Raw genomic sequence first — 20,427 nt, 5'->3', positions numbered from 1 at the left:
TGCATTCAGCCACATGCTTTATGGTGAATACCATCGTTTTTTGAAGTACATAATACACAAAGGACAAAATGAACTCCCAGTCTTGACTGACAATATATTTGATACACAACAGCTTGAAAATTTTACTCCTAAAATGCTTGAAAAGTTCGGAGTCTTGTTTGCCTAGGCAATGATCTGAGTTCCTGTCAGTTGGCCAATGCCCCTCGTGAGCCACACCTTGGAATGTCAGGGTTTGATCCCTCCAAGATGCTCGGAGTGATCAAAGATCGAGTACCTTTGATCATTCCAAGATGCTCCTTGGGAGCTGGGGGCACAGAAGAACTGAGACACGGTGACAGTTGGACTCCTGGAGTGTGAAAATTGCACATTCTGGCCGCAAAGCCACGTTTTCCAAGGGCCCTGCAGGTGCAGAAGCTGGACAGAGTCTCCCTTCACATCCAAACCTGTTTCCCTCAACAGCAGCCCAACTCCCCCAGGTCACCCCCCAGGTCCAGCCCACCCTCTGGCTCCCACCTGGCAGGATTGCATCTTTCTCACAGAATCTTTGGCACAGGTTCCATGTTTTTATTGTCATAAAATTTGATTAAAAAGTAGGTTCCCCTCCCCAACCCACCCCGTTACATGTTCTAGTAGAAATTGAAGTCTTTTATGGCAAATATTCTGCTTTTTCGAATATGTTTACATGCTGGGAAAAAATTGTAATCAGTCTGCATGCAGCAACAGAGACATCATGCTTCTGGCATTATCATGCACATCTGACAGACAAAAAGTGCCTGTGGCTGCTAATGGGATCAAGGCAGGAGGGGAAAAAAAATAGGGAAATGCACCAACTACTATTTTACATGCTGTAACAAAATCGAAATATGCACCAAACGTTATTTACTGAGATTGGAGTTAATATCTTCTGGTAAGTTGTAAGAGGAAATATCAAAATTTTTTTTATCTAAGTGATAGGAGAGGAGAAGATTGCATTAATTACAGTGTTCATCATTGCAAATAAAGTCTATTTCCTTCTCTGCAAGTAATAAGCAGATGTGAAATGAAAGCCTAATTGAACCTCGTATAAAACCTGCAGGTAGCGATTATTATTTAAAAGTATATCTACTTTAAAAAAAAAAAGAGATTATACCCTAAGCCAGTAACAATATTCAAAACCTAAAGTAAAAATCAAAACAAGAGCAAGAAAACATTTAGCTAAGTCTAAATGGTGTCATTCAGAACAAGAACTTTCACAAATAAAGCACAAGTTGTTTTATAAAATTTTTATAATACTCTTTATGCTTGATACGATTATGTCAATAATATAGATCTGCTTATTATTAACCCTTATTATTAAGAGTTATTACTAAACATGCAAAATTCATTGCATGAAGCATATGTAAAACGTATTAAATTCCATTCTACCAATAAAACGAGTTTTAGGTGCTGCTTCTTTCAGGCTTGATTATTCTACAGCCCAAAGTTTTCTGAATTAAAACTGATTATTTAAGACTAAATATCACTTGATTTTCATGAGTTATTCTGGAGAAATCGGGAAGTCACTCGGGGCTGCATTTTTTGTTAATTTAGTATATGTAATGCTTTCTTCAATTTACTGCCCTACACTGCAGACTATAAATAAACACAGGTAAATAAGATTTAAGGAGTTACAGTTTTGTTTCGTATTCCAGGTTAATAAATTCCATAGTAAAACATTGGTATTAGAACCAGTTAAGAGTAAACTTGAGGAGTGGTGTAAATTAAACCAACTGAACAGACAATGGCACCCTGGATCACAGAATAATCTCATGGAGATTAAAAATTCACAAAAGTATTATTAAAATTATTACTATTATCATCATCGTCGTCATCATTATTATTATTATCAAAGACAAAATTTCACCCTTGAGTTTATCACACGCTACTCTCAGCACAAATCCTAGAGATGTGGCCACACCCCGAGCGCTTTTATTTGGGATCTCACAGGATGGCTTTGCCAAGCCTCAGGGGTCTAATTGGATTTCATCTCCCCACCCAATCCCAACTAGATTATTTTTTTTTTTCCCTGCCATATTTTGGCAATATTTCAGCAATGTTCCTGCAGTGCCTCTCCCCCCATGGAGCTGACCCCTCTCAGTCTCTGGGTCTGCCCCCGAGGATGCCCCCACCTCCTGGTGTCCTCCCCCAAGGAATAAACACTGGAGGTGGTTTCTCCTTCACACCACGTGTCAGATGGCTTTCCAACCCAACAGAGTGGAAAAGGGAGAAAAAGGACAGCGGGAAGTTACAAAATACACAACGTACCAAAACACGGGTGGGTTTCGACGAGCCACCGGCGACTCCTGGAAGGAAAAGTGGGCACCATATGCTAATCTATCTCCTGTCAAGACAACTGCAAAGCCCAAATCCTGACTAAAGTGGCCCTTCCCTCATCTTACACCCTCTAACCCTACAATTTCCAGGCCCAAATGGAATCAAGGAGGCGAAAGCCTGAAAATTGTAGGGTTACAGCTGCGTCCCCACGGCGGGATTTGTTCTGCTGTTTCATGCTACATTTTCTACGAGGGGGTGCACAAACTGGGGGTTGACATAAGAGAACCCTTCGAAATCTGTTTGGTCTATGTTGGCAATGACCAGCTGATCTGGAGGCGTCAACACGGGCTGTCCTCTGGTGAAGAACTTATCGAAGTTTTCGGCCCCTTTGCCGCACTAAAAAGAAAGAGAAAAGCAGATAAAAAAGGGCTGAAAAAAGCCAGCAATGCAACAGCAGAGTTGTCAGGATACATGCAAGGCTTTCCCTCTTGTAAGGGAAAATTTTCTTTTCAGGTGTTTTGACAAATAAAATAAAAATAAAAAAAACCCAGACAAACAATGAAGTTTTAATAGCTGACTCCTGGTAAAAAAGCAGTCAGAAAGGTTTCCATCCATCAGCTTGGGGTGATGAGATAAAGAGGCTTAAATCTTCAGCATTAGTGGGATACAGAAGGAAAAAAGGAAATATTTTTATAAACATTTGTTGGCAAGAGATACTTCCTTTGTCAAGTCGTTTCATTCTTTTTAAAAGCCTTACAACACAAAATGAAATTTCTCGTGTTAGTCTCTTGTTTCCTCCATGAGCTGCAAGAGGCTTAATGCAACTCATTGATGTGCTTTGAGTCTTCACTGAACTCCTACAAACCATAAACTCCTGTAAATTCCTAAATTATAGCAGGGCCCCAGTCCTTGGGATGGCAGGAGGGCTGGGCAGGGAGCACACCCTGGGGCAGCTCTTTGTTCCAAAACTTGCTATCACAGGTTTTCTCCTTCATTTTCTTAAGAGACTCATTTTTGGGAAAAGCTCAGCCAAGAAGGGGGTGAAGAACAGCTACAGCCTGAGCACAACTCCTTCAGAGCAGAAAACAAAAGGAGCCAAGGTTGTAGAAAGTGTTCAGAGGAACCCAGAGAACGTGTGATAAGCAGGGAAGTATGATCAAAAGCATGCTAAAAAATAAAAAAGGAATGAAATTAGTTTGTGTGAAAGAAAAAAAAGAATAATTGAGGAAAATTTGGTGTTGACTATTGTGGAAAGGTGAGGAGGAAACTGGTAAATCTCAAAACTATTGTAAGAGATCTTTGGATAAAGCAGGTGTGGGATAAAGGCAGTGGATGTTTCCTCCCGTTGTTCCTGACCCTTCCCTCTCTCTCCATCCCTTCAGCATCCCTGCACGTGGAGAGAAAAGGGGAAATTACATTATTATCTCCAGGCTCAGAGGAAAACTCAGAAAGGGCAGAATGTGGCTCGTACAATAGACCAATATTAAATATTGATTTTTTTTCCTGAATTAATGCAACACCAGAAAATCTGTGCATTTGCAGGAGGATGCACTAGAGAGAGGCCCACTGAGGAGATTCAGAGTGAGAGGTTTGGCAAGAGGCACAACAACCAGCTCACAGCAGCTACAAAAGGAAATTTTTTTTATTGCTAAAAAGGAAATTTTTTGCTAAAAAGGATCTTCAACAGGTAAGGATCATCCTGTAATAAAATTATGCTGTGTTGTTTATTTTAATTTTTTTTCCTCTCCTTTTTTTTTTTTCAGTAAGTGGAAAGTATTCAAACAAGCTGGACATTGAAACCAAAGTTCCTGAGACCATTAGGTCTCTCACTACTGTTTATGCTAGTAGAGGCTAAGAAATAAATCACATGAAATATGGGTGTGTTTTGGGTGCAAACAGAGTAACTCATAAATAAATTTGTATCTTCAATGATACAAATCTTCACATTAAAGAGTAACACTGCCGTTGTGAACTTTAAGGCAGTATTAGCTGACATCACAGGACTCCTCAAACCCCCTAAACTTGGAAATATGAGTAAAATATTTCTCTTCTTGCCAAATAATCAGTCAGAAAATGTCAGTCAGGAAGGGAACATGTTACTGAAGCACCCAACTGCTGCCCCAAAATCTGCAGCTCTGTGTCCCATCCCGTAAGGGCTGTGGAAACAGCAGGATTACTCCTGCAGGAAAGAACTTCTTAGAGAAGACACACCTAGAAAAGTTTCCAAAAAAAAAAAAAAAATCACCCTGAACAACGCCTGTAAATGCATCCATATCTTCAGCCAAAATAAGGGTTGTGTGATTTTTGCTTTCTAAAATCAATATCCAGCCCTGGAGAGGTTTGAGACTTGTGTAGATGTGTTTAGGGACACGGGTTGGTGGTGGGCTCGGCAGCTCTGGGATAATGGTTGGAACTCTGTGATTTTTAAAGGTCTTTTCCAACCTAAACGTTTCTATAATTGTGTGCCACTGATACAAATAGAAGCAGCCCTCACCAGAAATGTGCACAGGGAATGCAAACACTAGACTTGGGGTTTTTTAAGTTATTTTTGTGGAGGAAAGTCAAGGGCTCCGTGTGAATCCGCCTCGGCGTGTTTTAATAGCAGCCTGAGCAAACCAAGCAGGTCATGATAACCAGGGAGACAGGGCACACAGGAGCCAGGATCTGAGGGATCTGCTCTGAGGAGGAGGCAGGACCTGCCAGGAGCTCTGATGGAACCAGACCCACCACCAGAACGTCAAGCTTTTAGCACCTTTCACGCCGGTGTTACTTTTAACTTCAAGGAGACTCTAAAGCACTCGGCTCTCGAGCTAATAAAACTTACAGATGTGAAGGGAGATCTGCTTTATGAGCAGAAGCAGGTAATAAAAATCTTCCATAAAATATGCTCTAAAAACTCCCCTCTGCACAGCCAGTTCTGGGCAGGGTTGGCAGCACCACACAAGTTCTTCACTTATTTACATCCTTCCCTGCATGCAAATCCCCATCACAGCAGAAAGGTATTTCCTTTAGCCATAAACACCCTTCTCAGCTGCAACTCTCCTCCTGTTGGTGTGAAAAAGCCATTTGTATGGAAAAAAAAGTGAAGAATAATTCAGGTGTTGTTGTCCCTCTCTTCATTAGTTTGTGATACCTCACTTGTGTGTCTGTATTGGCAAATAAATCAGTGTAAAGAGCAGTCACCCTACACCTGAAGTGCTAAAGCCTGCCAGGATTCTCAGCTGAAAAATAAAAGGGTTGGAGAAGAAAGGTTCAATGTTAGGACATAATAATTTACAGCTGTTCCTTAAAGCTGGTGTTCTTGTGTGCAAACTCTTCTCTTTGCCTGTCAATAAAGCACAGAACACGCTGCAAGAAATTCTGCCTCGACAAGCAAAGCTCTTCCAATTCTGTTCTGCAAACAGCTCTCAGGATAAGGACATCTTTCCACTTGCTCGGGTTTCTAAAATGTTCCTGTAGATACATGTGTGCAGACCAGTAATAAACCCAGAAAATAAACCAGGGGTTCATCTTGCAAAGGGAGCAGGATGGGGAATAAAACCCCCTGTGCTGGGCAGCCAACCATGGGGGAAATTCACCCCTCTGATCCAAACCCCTCAGCCAGAGCCTGGCTTTAGATGCTGCTCAGAGCAGACAGCTCTTACCCACACTTATTTCCAGTCTTTAATGGCTGATGGGGATGTGCTGAGGAGTTTTCAGCTCCTCACACAGAGTGACCATCCAGCAGGGCTCAAACCACTGCCAGGCTGAGTTTTGCAAGGCACAAAGTTCCCCAGGTTACAGCACACGGTGCCAAAGCAGAGCACAGCTCTGCCCTCATCAAATTGCCCCGTTTTATCCGTGCCCCACATCTGCAATCCCACCCCAGGAGGAGCAGGGCTGCAGCCACAGTCCTGCCAAGGGAGGGACTTGGCATCTCACTCACCACTTTCGGTTTGAAAGGTGGCTGAATCTCTCTGTTCTCCAACTTTTCCCAGTCAATTCTCCTGAAGAAAGCGTGTTCCCTGATGTCCCTTTCCCCCTCCAGGCCACAGCCAAGGCGTTTTGCAGGATGTTTAGTCATCAGCTGTTGGGAAGAAAACACCAAACCGTTCAGTTTAATGCTAGAAGGAAAGTGAGAGTGACTTTTCTCCTGCTTGCAATGCTCCGGCTCCTCTCCTGAAGATACACGCCGCTAATAAAGTTGTTTTAAAAAGCTAAAATGAGTTTTGTGAAGAATTTTCTTGTTTGATCACTGGACACAGCTGATGGGGCTGCACTGGGGAAGTTTTTCCCCCTGGGCAGGGGTTGCTGCTGGAGGTGCAGGTGGTGCCCAAGGTCCACAAGTCCCTCCTGAATTTCACCTCCAGTCTCTTATAGACACTTATAGATCCCCAGAATGCTGCCCTAACTCAACAATCAATTAAACACCATAAATTCCAATGCTCTAAAGCTCCATGAAGCACAACCCCCCCCACACACTCCCATTTCATTTTTCTGGAGCTTGTTCAAGACATCTCATTACCGAGCCTCCAATTTTTTTGGCACCCAGCTGACAATATCTAATCTGTGTTTCCTCCCTTGCATCCTTAATGACATCCCGGTCAATACTCTACCCAGTTACAGAGATGAAACAGATTTGGGGGAAAAAACCAGTCCCAAATCCACCAGCCTGGCATGCTCAGGAACTGGAATGTGCTCCCTAATTAAAAGATCCTCAGCGTTTTCCAACTGGTGTGTACATTGGGAATTGTGCAATGTAGCCTTTAACTCTCAGTTCCAGTTTTGTGGGGACTTTTAATACAAATTATATATCATTAATGTGTTGCTGGGAGTGATACCTCAACAGATCTTCTTAAAACCTCAGCACCACTTCAGTCTCCTTCCAAATGTTGAGTTGATCTGATTCCAACTTCGAAGCTAAAATAAAAGTGACTCCAGGCAGGTTTGGGAAGGGGTTGTGCACTGGGCAGGAATCACAGCCTCCTTCAAGATTAGCAGCAATGTTCCCATTTTTATTGCCTTTTCCAACCCCCTTGCATTAACAGTAGGTGATGAAAGAAAATGGGAATATTGATTCTAGTAGTTTTAATTCTTTCCAAAGGTGCTGCATTTACCAAACCCAACCAACTCTCAATCAGTGGAATGGAAGTCAGGCAGACAAATCAATTCCAAGAGCAGAGTGGGCACGTTTGTCCTGCCCAGTGCTGCCCAGTGCTGGGATTGCTGAGCTACCACTGACTGCAAGGGTCAGGAACTTTCTCACATTGACTTCTCAGCTCAGGAAAAATTCCCACTGAAACCTGAGATTAATTTGTCAGTTTAATGCAGATGGAGAATGTGTCAGCAGCACAGAGACTTGCCCAAAATCTCAAGGTGCAGGGTAATTTTAGCTTTCTGCCCTCCTGACATGAGCACCCAGAGAGCAGCACACAGAGGAGCTGAGAACAGGGCAATTACCTCAGGTTCAGACTGTGCTGTCTGAACGTGTGATTTTCACAAGGCAACGATCTGAATGTACTTTACAAAAATACATCGTGGTTATTTTTTGTTGGCCAGCACGTCTCCACTGATATAAACTCCAAAATTAGCCTGGTCTTTCATTTTACCTTCTTGTTCTAAACACCTTTTCTTTTCCTTGGTGATTTTCTTTAATGGACTAATATCCAGCTCACATATAATATTTCCTAAATGGTTGAAAAGGATAGGAAGAATGTAAATTCCAAATTAACTACGGCAGTGGTGTTTTATCAGTGTGTGTCAGACATCAAATAACCCATTACAGGTGGTGGATTGGAAAAGCTGCAGGCTGATGGTGCTCTGGAGAATTGCATGGAATCAAAGGCAAGTCAAATTAATTCTTTTTTTTTTTTTTCTAAGATAATCCCCTGAAACCAGATCTATTATTTTCCTCAAAAGTAAAAACAAATAAAAAAAATTTAGTATCTAAGACCAATTTTGGGCCACACAGGTACCACTGGGTCAGAATTTCCCTGTGATTTCCCTGCATTTAGGCTAAAGATTTTCACATAAGCTCCTCTTCACCTACATTTAAAAACTGATTCTCCTAAACTGCTGTGCTCTGATGCTGTCATTAGACATTCTGGGCTGAGGACTCGCTGGAGTACCTCCAGCCAAGCTGAGAAGTCTCACCCTGTAAAATCAGGGCTGTGCTGCCACGGGTCGAGAGGCAAAGCAGGGGGAGACTCTTCACACCATGGTCCTGCTTATAAATTCTGCCCCGGATTTGGCAGCTACTCCTCCTGACATTTGTTCTTGCCATAAAACAAGCAGGCACAGAGGGAAGAGCCCAGCACTTACCAGTGACACCAAGTGACAACAGAAGTTGTCTTTCAAACACTCCAGTGCTGTGCCAGAGCCAGGCAAACCCAGCTACTCACACAGGATTGCCAGAAAGGAACTTAATGATAAATAGCATTTTATCTCACCCCCTTGCAGATGGAGACAGCTTCTTTGGACAGTGATTTGGGGTAGGAAACATTGTGCTCCATGATGGACTGGAAGAGTTCGTCTTCGTCTTCCCCATCAAACGGAGGCTGTGGAAAATAAATCACAAGTGAGTAACTTACTGAGTTTTCCTTTTTATATTTCTGAATTCTCCATTTTTATGAAATGGCAGGACAAACACCGTGCCCAAAGAGATCCATACACAGCAGTGCTCCTGGAACAACCCCCAGACTCACAGCAATCTGCAGCCTGGATTTCTGCTGACCCACACGTTCAGCGTTTGACAGCCTCAGATCAAAATCAAGGAGAAATGTTCATTTCTGTCCCCAGGATGGCAGCCAGGTTAATGAAATGTGCGCAGGATTATCTTTGGGATCAGCTTTAATCAGTTTTTAAAGCTACTGTGCTCCAGACAGGCAAAATACTTCAAAGGGTGAAGTTTGGAGAATAACTTTCAATCACCTTGTGCTAAGGTATATCCATGCCTCACTTCATCCCAGTTAAACTCCAGTTTGTTTTATGTCATGGATGTAGATTCTGCTTCTGAGACCATCACAAGAAAGGGCTGCACTATGATTTTAAAATACAGGGGGAGGAGAGTGCCCATGGATAAATCCCCAGGATGTGGGCCCTGTGCAAGACCCAGTTAATGGTAAATCTCCTTTCCCCCAAAGCCTTCAGATGGCCAATATTTGCAATTCAGCCTGCAAATGTTAACAGCTGCAATTGCCACACATTAAAACTTCTACAAGGTCCACTGGAACCTCACAGAGAAACTCTTAAAAAAGGCATTTGTTACAAATGGATGTTTTAAGCTTGGGAAATGCCTGCCTTTACCTAACCCTCACAGAAATCCAGTCGCAGGAATCTTTTTTCAACTCAAGACTAACAGAATTCCTTAAAGTTGGTGCTTATCTGCCATTTATGGCAGCAGAATGTTGCTTCCCTACCCGAGTGACTCAGAGAGCAGCCTCTCATTAGCTCTGCAGAATGAGGGGTCTGTAACTGAGCACATTTCCCAGTGCTGAGACCCACATTTTACCCCCAGGACGTACAGTACAAAAACTGTATTCTTGGGACTTAACTGCAATGCAGAGCTTTATACACACGCTCTTATTATGCTTCCCTGTGGTTTCAAACTCCTAAATGGTATTTCTTCCACTTGACATGCATTTTCCTGCTCAAGTGTCTCCCTTTCAATCCTGAAGATGGCTATTTATAACATTATTGCAGTACAAAGGAGCCGTATTCAAAGGCAGAGCTTGATTATGTGGGTGCAACATAAAGAGCTTAAAGCCTAAATACATTCTCAGTTGAGTCAGTCAAGAGTACAAGGAGATAACAGCAGAATGAAAGGCTTCAATCTCATCCTGTAATGGTCTAAACCTTCAGGGAGCCTTGAAACAGAGCAGCTTTGGAGGGCAGGAGGAGGTCACAGCCAACATGAGAGGAGGAATCTTACCTGGCCAGCCAACATCTCATAGAGCAGCACACCATATGCCCACCAATCCACCGACTTCCCATAGGGCTGGTAAGCAATAATCTGCATAATCACAAGAAAAAAAAACAGGGAAAAGCCCCTGTGTTAACTAACCCCAGCCTTTGGTGTAATAGGTACATGTGGGATGAGTAGAGAAGGACAGATTTCCTTGGAAAAGGCCAGAAAGCCAACTGTGTCATCCTCACTCCAGCTAATGATGGCTTTCAGTGGGAGTTGGATTGTTTTGCAAGTGTGAGTCTAAACCCACCCACGCCCTTGGTACCCTGATATTGTGGAAAATGCAGCTCTCAGGAGCTCCTGGGATGTGCCTTTGAGGGCAGAGGAGGAAGTACAGCAGCACAGTGTAGGAGACAGGACAAAACCTTTACCCAGCTGTTTGTGTCAGAGTTCGAAATCATGGGCTATCAATAATTAGACCTTTCTTTTCAATACTTATATTTCTATTCTGCTGTAAAAGAATCAAAATTTAGGAGAAGGGAAAAACTCTTAATAATCCCAGTCAAGTTTTCCCAAGGCACATGGTTGTGATAATACAAAATACCAACCACACCAAAAAGAAAGGGGGTTCTGCTGTTCAGACTAAGGGAAATGTCGAGTATTTTCCATGCTCTGGGTTCACATCTGACTCACAGAGCAGCACAAATTGAGTTCTGACACAAGGAAAGGCTGCAGGAGCCAGCAGCACCCAGGTCCCCTCCTGTGTCATCCTTTTAATCGAGGCCTCCTCAGAGATCAGTGCTCATTTATTTAAGAGCTGCGTTTGGGGATGCTCTGGAGGAGTCTGGAGGTGCAGGTGCTCCTCAGATCTCTTCCAAAATAACTGGGAAGGGATGCTGGGAACTGGGAAGGGATGCAGGACATCCCAGTCCCTGCCCAACCTCACTGAAGGCAGCATCACCACCTTTAACTCCAACATCTCCCACCTTCAACTCCAACATCTCCCACCTCCAACTCCAACATCTCCCACCTCCAACTCCAACATCTCCCACCTCCAACTCCAACATCTCCCACCTCCAACTCCAACATCTCCCACCTCCAACTCCAACATCTCCCACCTCCAACTCCAACATCTCCCACCTCCAACTCCAACATCTCCCACCTCCAACTCCAACATCTCCACTCCACTGCAGTGAGCAGGGAACTGAGGCAGTCAGAACTCCACAGGGGCTTGCATTTCATTTTCCTGTTTGCTCTGGTTTTTGTTCTTTGTGAAATAAATTGCCCAGTCAAGTACACATCACACATCCTAAATTTTTTTTTTTTTAGTTGTCTGAAAGAGAAGTTGAGCTGCCAAGTTCCATAGTTGCTCAGGAAAATAGTGAGTCACCAGTGCAATAAAGCAGGACTGCCTGGCTACTAAATAAAATTATGGTCTCTGTGTGGATATATGTCCTTGCCTGAGATACAGCAGCACACGACTTCAAAATTACTGCAATGTTTCTAACCAAAGGATTTCAAAATCAATGGTGCTTTTGGAATATATTAGACAACCAGAGATAATAACAAGATTCTCATCTGGAAGGCCCAAAATAAAGGCAGTCTGTATTCGTTGTCTCTTAGCAGTAATATGGGCTTAAAATATATATATCTGGGACATTTATTTTGTTTTATAGCAGTTGACATACTTGGTTACTCTCCCTTCCATTTCCATCACCAGGAAAATCCTGCTGGAATCGATATTGCCTTTTGAAACACCAAACACTTTCAAACCTTCATCCAGGAAAAAAATACTGCCCTTCACACACAGAAAATGACAAAATATTTCATCCTCACTCCTTCTCTGACAATGTCTCCCTGCCTCATGGAAAAGAATATTTTATATAAAGAAGGGGATATTTTTGAGGTCATTGATTTGTAAGGGCAGAACATTTTGTACCACAAGTGCAGTCCAGGTATGTGGTTTTTGGGAGGAACAGTTTCTTTCAATTAGCAAATGAGGAGAAAGCTGGATCCACAGCAGTGAGAAAGAAAATGCTGCCACACTGCCAAGGTTCTGTACCTGGCAGCCAGGTCTGTCCAGGAGCCCACAGTCCACTTCTGTCCCTCTTGTGAAGGAGTTGGATGGGATTACTGAGAGGAGGAAATTGCTTAATTCTGCAGTGCAACGTTCTACAGGGAAAGCTGCACCAAAGAATGGACTCAGTGATGCTGGTTTTTATCCAGCAAGAAGTGAGTCAAGGCTGAGTTCTTCCCTAAACAGCATTCCCATCAGGAAATGCAGCTTCCCCTCTGAAATCTGCCTTGGGGAGAGAATATCACACAGAATCATCAGGAGAGGCAGAATTAACATGGAGAAACCTCCAGTGGATGCTCAGAATCAGTACAGTTTTTCTGCTGTTTGATGCCATGTATGAAGAAGAGAGCAGTGCCCCTCTGAGCTGGGACACACCTCCCTCACCTGAGCCAGTCTGGGATGGAAGAGTGGGAATTGAGACACCAACACAGCCACCAAAGCTGCAAGAGTCCCACTGCAAACGCGATGACAGCCCCTTCATTCAATGATCTCCATGCAGGGAAAGGTGTTTCTGTCACTGCTGCAGTACCTGGGGAGTTTTCCTCCTTTAATCCCATCTGAATACACCCAGTTTGCACCAGCAGCTGGGTCCTGCTGAGGCTGTGGCACCAGGGAAACCCAGGGCAGGTGTTTGCCACCTGAATCCCCCAGGGAGCACCTCCTGCATGGAACCCACAGATAAACCCCTCCCGCTGGAGCTGCTCCCAGCATTAATTGGGAAGTGCCAACCAGAGGGAAAATGCTCACTTCAAGGGAGGAATGGCACGTGGGAGGAAGCAGATGAGCCTTCAGCGTGCAGGCAAACAGGAATTGGTGGGAAGTCAGCAAGTTCCAAACGTGGTGTTTTCATCAGTTCCCTCCTCATCACCCAGAATCCATCGTGTGTCACCTCCCCAGCTGCTGCACCCAGAGCCAGCCCTGCCTGCAGGATGCCAAAAGTCATCTGCAGCAGCTGCCAAAGGCATTCCAGCTGCAGGTACAGATTTTGGTGTCTTTTACAGCAAATGGGGGCCTGTGAACCTGCCTCACCACAGCATCCATCACAGACCCAGGGCAGGCAGGGAGCTCCTGTCCCTAGAAATGAAGACCTGTACCCTCCTCCACCTGTGATTTCTGATTTTCACTGCCCAGGCAGCAGTAGAAAGCTGATGGGATCCTTCTCCTCCCCTCCTCCATCACTCATTTAAACGATTGCCTTTTTCATGACCTTTCTGCATTTCAAATGTCCCATTTTACCCATCTATTGCCATGCATTAAGAGCTCTGCCTTTCCAGGTTCTGTGCATTTTGAGCACTCAGAAAGAGCTCAGGAATTTCTCTCACCGAGCAGAATTGGCAGAAGGACTTGCTTTTTTTCTTTTTTTTTTTTTTTCCTCTCTTTTGCCTCCAAGGAAGGCAGAGTTAAGAGCAGGACACAGAGATTAATATCAGCAATTTGTAGGAATGTTTAGATCATGGCAGCTAGTAGCCAGTTGGGATGAAAAGATTATATCCCAGAGGCAAGAGGAAATCTTTTGTGAGCATATATGATGTGTGCTGGAAAAGTTAAAACTCGGTTATTAAAAGAAATAAATATTACTAGCACAAGAAACAGTCAAATGCACTTTCCAAACCTTTTGGCCTCCCACAACCCTGGCAAATTCAAGGTTGGAACTGAAGGTCTTGAGGGGGGAAATGGAGTTTCTAATTTAAATTCCTCTCAAACCCAAAATCAGCAGTGTGGCTGCTGCAGGGCTGCTGATGGTGGGGTTCTGTGCTGGCAGAATCCCTTCCCCTAATCCTCCTGACATCCATCTCCTCCTGTCTCTCTTGACTGGCCAAGGAAACACAAAGCACTAATTGATTTCACAGCTCCTTTACCACTCTGACCATAAATATTTAAGTTCAGCACATCAGGAAATGGTGTGTACAAGAGAAGCACTTTGTGCCTGAGAGAAGCTGCCAGCCCTGGGATCCCCCAGTTTCACCTCTGCACATTCCCCAAACTGCACAGCACAGGAAAAGGAACAATAACTCCAGCCCTTTATACACCCAGGTAACAGCAAATGGCAACTTTCCCGCTCGGTTTAAAAAGGAATAAAAAAAAAACACACATTATTTTGCAGCACACCAAATTGAGGGTTCACTTTGCTGAAGGCAGCACTGCCCTGGTTTTGCACGCTGAGCTGGGGCAGGGGACAGCAGTGAGGTGTCCCTGCAGGGTCCTGGCAGCTGAGTGTCCTCTGCTCCACCTGGGGCAGGTCCTGCAGAGGCTCCCCCAGGCCCCAGAGAGGCAGCACCTTCTTCCCCAGTGCTGCTGAAAAGAGCTAATTCCCCATACTCACAGCATTCCACTCCAGATACCTTCAAGAGTTTATTTAGATTTAGCTCCTTTATCTCCACCCAGCAGGGAATGTGACCGTGCAAATGAAGTCTCATTAAAATCTATTCGAAATTTATTAATTTGAGCCCATGGTAACATGGGCTGAAACACCCCTGAAAGTGAAACAGGAACATTCCTTTGAAGTTTACCCCAGAACTAGATAACAAACTGTCAGGCACAATAATGTCTTCAGAGACAAAAGACTAAATCAGCCAAGTAAACAGAATAAAATCAAATCTGTTTGTAAGATAACAGACTAATTTTCTCTCACTTACTGGATGTTTTGGTAAAAGGTTTATTTCTTTATATGAAATTTCCAAATAAAGTAAAGTAATTTGCTCCAGCATTGACCCACACTGAGCATTCTGGTATTGACAAAATGTTCTCTGGCATTAACTGGCACGAGACAATTGCCACAGAAAGGACACTAATTTGTAATATTGGCTTCATTTATGCTTTGACAGAAGAAAATGAAATACTGCTCTGGTTGTTCTGATATCCTGCTGCAAGCAGCAGCAAATGGTGAAAAATCAAGGGTGGATAATACACAGTATTTCACTCTGAAAAGCATGAATTAGCAATTGGGAAAAAACCAAACTATTTCTCACTCCAATTTCACGGCAATGACAAAATTCACCTTAGACACTAATTTATTATATATGTGTATAAATCTCCCTTATTCCAACAAACATTCAATTCCAGCCAGAAATGCTCCAGCCAGAGCTGCCTCTTGCTCAGTAGCCAGTGAACAACTGAGTCTCTTGGATCAGGATCCAGCCTCCTGCATCAAATCTGCTGCCAAACAAATCAAGACTCTTGAAAGCTCCGTGTGCAGAAAGAGCAGATTTTAATATTCATATATTTGAATTATATCCAAATCACCACATGTGCTTGTTTTCAATTCTTTAGACCTCAACTATGGAAATACAAATCATATCCAGGCTCAAAGTCTTAATTCTAAGCTCATATTTATCTCAGTGCCTTAAAGCAGGACTGAGCTTCTCACGATCCTATTTTCATTTTAGACCCACTGCGGTTGGTTCAGGTTTCAATGTCATTTTCAGTGGCTGGAAAGCTGCACAGGTATGGCCAAGTCACAGAAAACTCAGGGCAAATCATGGATTTATTACAAGGTCTGACCTCTCAGCTTTTGGAAGAGGCCTCCAGTGACAGGAGCATTCCTGAGGTGCAGAGCAGCAAATTGTGGCACTTGTGCAGCATTTACAGGACATGGCCTGGAGAAAACCACAGTGGTTTTACAGAGGTCAGTCAGCAAAAAGCTTCAAGACCTCACGAGTCCCTTCCCAAAAGCCAGTGAGTGGTTTGTGATTTCCTGCAAATGCCAAATTATCCTGACAATGGATGTGTGCTGGCAGCTGTGTGAACCTCTGGAGGGAGAGATTCAAGCAGCATTGTTTGCTCCCAGTGAAGGATTGGGTGAGCTCAGCAACACCCACAACATTTGTATAACCTCACAGATTGCCAAGTTTAGTACAATAGCATTTCCAGGCTGCAAATTTAACATCAGAAGTTGGTGAGCCTGATTTGTTGGGGTTTTTTTAAGCTTTTTGTTAATGAACAAAATCTTATCTCATAAAAAGTTAGTTTTTCAATTAACCAGGTATTTCTTAAAACAGTGAAGCCTTATTGATTTAATTAACATTGCATTAATTCACAGATCTACCCAATATACCTGCAGAAGTTAAATGGTGCCATCCACAGAGAATCTGGAGCCATCCAAAGCCAGGGGTATAAAAAGTGGAGGGACAATCTCCTTTAAGGGACTAAAAGGTTCTTAAAAAGGTCCATATTTACCTCTGGTGCAATGTAGTCTGGAGTGCCACAGAAGGTCCTGGTTGTTACTCCATCTAACATGTGCTCCTTGCACATTCCAAAATCAGCAATTTTAATGTGTCCTTCTGAATCCAACATCACGTTGTCTAATTTCAGATCTCTGAGAAGAATCACAGTTAGTTTAAGGTTAATGTTTGGGGTGAGCTCAATGAGGAATATTTGCAGCTCTTTGTGGGGAGGAGGTTCAGGGTTGCACATGTGGGCAGATATCTCAGAATGACCTCAAAATCCTGGGATGGGTTGGAAGTGACCTTAAAGGCCATCCCATGCCACCCCTGCCAGGACAGGGACACCTCCCACTGTCCCAGGGGACTCCAAACCCTGTCCCATCTGGCCTGGGACACTTCCAGGGATCCAGGGGCAGCCCCAGCTGCTCTGGGCTGGACAGTGAATAAAGAGGTGTCTGACCCCTCTCCTGAGACTTTTGAATGTGTAATGTTATTAAAAATCACACAGAAATACAAAACAAAGTTTGCCATTTTCGTGAGGTTTGAGTGAGGCAGAGCACAAGGGTCAGAAAGCTCAGCTTAAACAGGGCTGAGCTCACCAGCAGCAACACAACAAAAAAAAACCCCTCTGCACTGATGGCTTTCTGTTTTAAAAATACACTGAAATGTTAAAGAAATGGATCATTTTGGGGTTTTAAATATAGTTCAGAAATGACTTGTGTCAGATCATACTCACCTATAAATAATCCCTCTGTTATGGAGAAAGAATAACCCAATTGAGATCTCAGCTGCATAGAACCTGTGTGGGGGGCAAAAAAAACCACACCTCAACAGATTTCTTATTGTCTCATGATTTTCTTCTGGCAAAATAAACTGGAAATGAATCATGGTAAAGGATGAGAATATAGCAGCATATGAAATATGTCATTTATAGTGTGTGCATACAGGTGACATAAAAGACACATATATCACTTCAGCTGGACCTCAACAGATACATTTTGAGTAGCTGATGATAAAATAATGCAGAATCTAAAACAAAATTTGGAAAATTGCTCCCTGGACCACAAAAAACAGTGCAGCTGGAGCACAGCTTTTTTTTTTCCTTCCTGCCCTATCTCTGCTGCAAAGGTCCTTATCTCTAATCACAGACTGAGGAATTCAGGATGTACACTGCAATCCACACGGCATGAAATAATTTGCAGAAATAGTGTTCCTTTATACAGCCTGTTAATGGATTAATTACAGGCAGCTAATTAAAATGATTACCATATAAGATCTAATTGCTGGATGCAGTTAAGAGGTATAGAACACTGGTGGCTGTTTGGTTGCTGTGGAACCGTGCGAATTACGGGCGAGAGGATTATTTAAAGACGAGATTAATTTTTAGGCTCAGCACAAGGGAGAGGAGGCAAGTGAGCTGTGCAGCACTCACTCAGAGGTGTTTGTGAGCACATGGGAAGATGCAGCACAGGCAGAAGCTGTCAGGAAGCAGCACAGATTTTGTGGAGTGTTGGCAAGTTGCATTAGCTGGGAGTCGAGGACGATCTGACACCACCTCGGCTTGACTCAGCCAGTTGGTGAAATGTTTGTCTGCATCTGAAACGTTTCTGTTTAGAAGGCCTCTTGTTTAAAAAAAAAATTTGCTTAAATCAAAATGAGAAGTTATTTTAAAGCAGTTGGTCACCCTTGATTTTAGAGTTTCGTTAGTAAATTTATGGAACACCACCCAGTGGTGAAGAGGTATTATAAGGATGGCTCAAAAGGTACTGAGGCATCTATTCACTCTTAAACACACTACAGATCATTTTCAGTGGCTCACTGACGTGCCAGATGTACAATTACCTGCAAAGAATCGTGTAGATAAACAACTCCCAATGCCTTATGAACTCCTCACAAATATATCACAGAAATTCTTACAAGCTCTACATTGAATTTATCTTGCATAAACTGTAATTTATATTACAGTGCTGACTCTATTTGTACTGCCTTTCTCTAGAGCACTAATTCAGACTGAAGTGTTCTACTCACTGGGATTTTTTTTAATATTTGATTTTAAAAGCAACACCAGAATATGAAGTAGCATCTTTAATTTCCTGCTGCCCTGCTTAAATTCTTGTCACTTTTTGGAGTAAGCCTCTCCTGCCTTTGTTTGTGCTGTAGTTTTGAATAAAGGCACAGCTACCTTTGGTCTGTGTGTTCAAACAACATTTTTAACACAAAAAGTCCAGATTTTGGGCTTTTAAAAACCAACAAACACCAGGCAGGACTTCATCCTGAGCCTGGGAAGAGAAGAAACAAAATCCTCCTCCAGTGTCAAATCAAGATGATGATAAGATTGAAATAGATGAACACTCACACTGCTTGTGGCTCCTTAAATTTTCCTACTTGCTGGATGTGATACATGAGATCCCCACCATTGACATACTCCATCACAAAATACAGTCGGTCCTGGGGAAAAGTATTAAAAGAGGCACATAAATACATTAGAGACAATATTAGATATTCATTGATGAGCCAAAAAAAAAAAAAAAAAGTGACTAGCTCGTTATTAAAAAGCTTTTAGGATTATTAGGACTGGGGAAAAAAAAAATTATAGATCAGGAAATGGAAGGGGAATGTTTTGTTCAACCTTCAAGAGTAAATGATTGATGGGATCTGTCTCGTTGTGCCAATTTCAGTGCCATGTTTTACAGATTATTTGCCTCCAATGGTTTCAAGAATTATACAAATATAGCCCAGTCTGAAAAATCTGTCTCTAAAAATAAATGAAAAAAAAAAATCAAAGATGGTGGAAAAATCCCAATTTGCTTTGGGGCCATTTCTGATTGTTCCTGCTCAGTTTTCCTTTGGAAGGTGGTGTGGATGTGGCACCTGAGGACAGGGTTTCAGGGGGAATGTGGGCTGATGGTTGGACAGGGTGATCTTAGGGACTTTCCCAGCCTCAGCAATTCCAGAATTCCAGGTCATCCAAGAGGCTGCCACAGTGACACTGGGCCATCAGCTCCATCCTCCAATGTGTCACTGAGAGATGTTTTATGATGTGATGGGCAAATATCCACTTCTCTTATTTATAAGGAAAGAAGAAAAAAAAAAAAACCCTCAGTGTCACCCAGAAGTGACAGAAAACTAAATTAAATCCACCAACACTGGTTCATGACTAATAACCCCACGGTGTGATAACAGCCATTGAGACTTTTCAAGTAGTATCCTCAAAGCTTCAAAAATATTTGGGAACCTTTGGGAATCTGGGCTTGAGGCTCTGACTTAGCAAAGCACATATAATGACATTAATTGCATTTAGGAATTGCCACGCTGGCCTGCTCGAAAATATGGTTTATATTTAAGATAGGAAGGGTGATTTCATGTGGGATTTCTTCATCATTTTGCAGAGGCTACCAGACACGGGTTGGATGATAATAAACGTTACTGGGGTGATAAAATCCACAAACACACAGCCTGGGGAACATGGGGGTGGCAAAAACCCCGCAGAGCTCACGTACAACAGTCTGGAAACAAGAGTGGAGCTGTGTCAGGAACGGGGGCTTGTCCTGCAGTGCCAGCACTCGTTTCTCCACCATGGTGCACTCCACGTCATCATCCTGGATCACCACGTCCTTCTTCAGGATTTTGATTGCATAGAGCTCCTCTGTGCCCTTCCTGTCTGCCAGCATCACCTGCAGTAAGAGAACAGAGTGAAAATCCCCCAGGGCAGGGAGAGCAGGGCACTCAGGATGGTGCCTGGAGTTCTCTCTTTGCTGTGTTTGAGGCTCTGTGCTGCCCAGGGGCAGCTCTGAGCTCACAGTCAGTGTCACTCAGCTCTCTGCACACAGCAGGGACACAAAACAAATCCTTTCCCCAATGGACACCAAGGACAACTTTCAGCCCCAAAGCACAGCCAAGGGTGGCTGCAGGGAGGAACAAGAAGGATGGGACCTCCCAAGCTGCAGCTGCCCTTGGACAATCCAACCCCAAGGTGCAAATGGAGCCAAACTGAGCCAAGGCTGAGCCCT

At 43.3% G+C, this 20,427-nt stretch overlaps 1 protein-coding gene across 2 annotated transcripts in view; it reads right to left on the bottom strand.

Moving 5' to 3' along the window:
• Nucleotides 1-1,247: 1,247 nt before the first annotated feature.
• PRKCA (protein kinase C alpha) overlaps nt 1,248-20,427 on the bottom strand; it is a 142,453-nt gene continuing 123,273 nt past the window's right edge. For both annotated transcript variants that reach the window (XM_066332375.1, XM_066332376.1), the window contains 8 exons: nt 19,918-20,091; nt 18,774-18,865; nt 17,154-17,216; nt 16,431-16,569; nt 10,202-10,282; nt 8,721-8,828; nt 6,218-6,358; nt 1,248-2,688 (listed from right to left, as the gene is read on the bottom strand). In XM_066332375.1, the coding sequence (XP_066188472.1) occupies nt 2,524-2,688; nt 6,218-6,358; nt 8,721-8,828; nt 10,202-10,282; nt 16,431-16,569; nt 17,154-17,216; nt 18,774-18,865; nt 19,918-20,091 (963 nt within the window). In that variant the 3' untranslated portion in view covers nt 1,248-2,523. The remainder of the gene's footprint in view (nt 2,689-6,217; nt 6,359-8,720; nt 8,829-10,201; nt 10,283-16,430; nt 16,570-17,153; nt 17,217-18,773; nt 18,866-19,917; nt 20,092-20,427) is intronic.

Source organism: Sylvia atricapilla, chromosome 18 (assembly GCF_009819655.1).
Source record: "Sylvia atricapilla isolate bSylAtr1 chromosome 18, bSylAtr1.pri, whole genome shotgun sequence".
Taxonomy (NCBI): domain Eukaryota; kingdom Metazoa; phylum Chordata; class Aves; order Passeriformes; family Sylviidae; genus Sylvia; species Sylvia atricapilla.
Note: the sequence above shows the minus strand (reverse complement) of the source record. Positions and strands in the feature narration are given on the sequence as shown.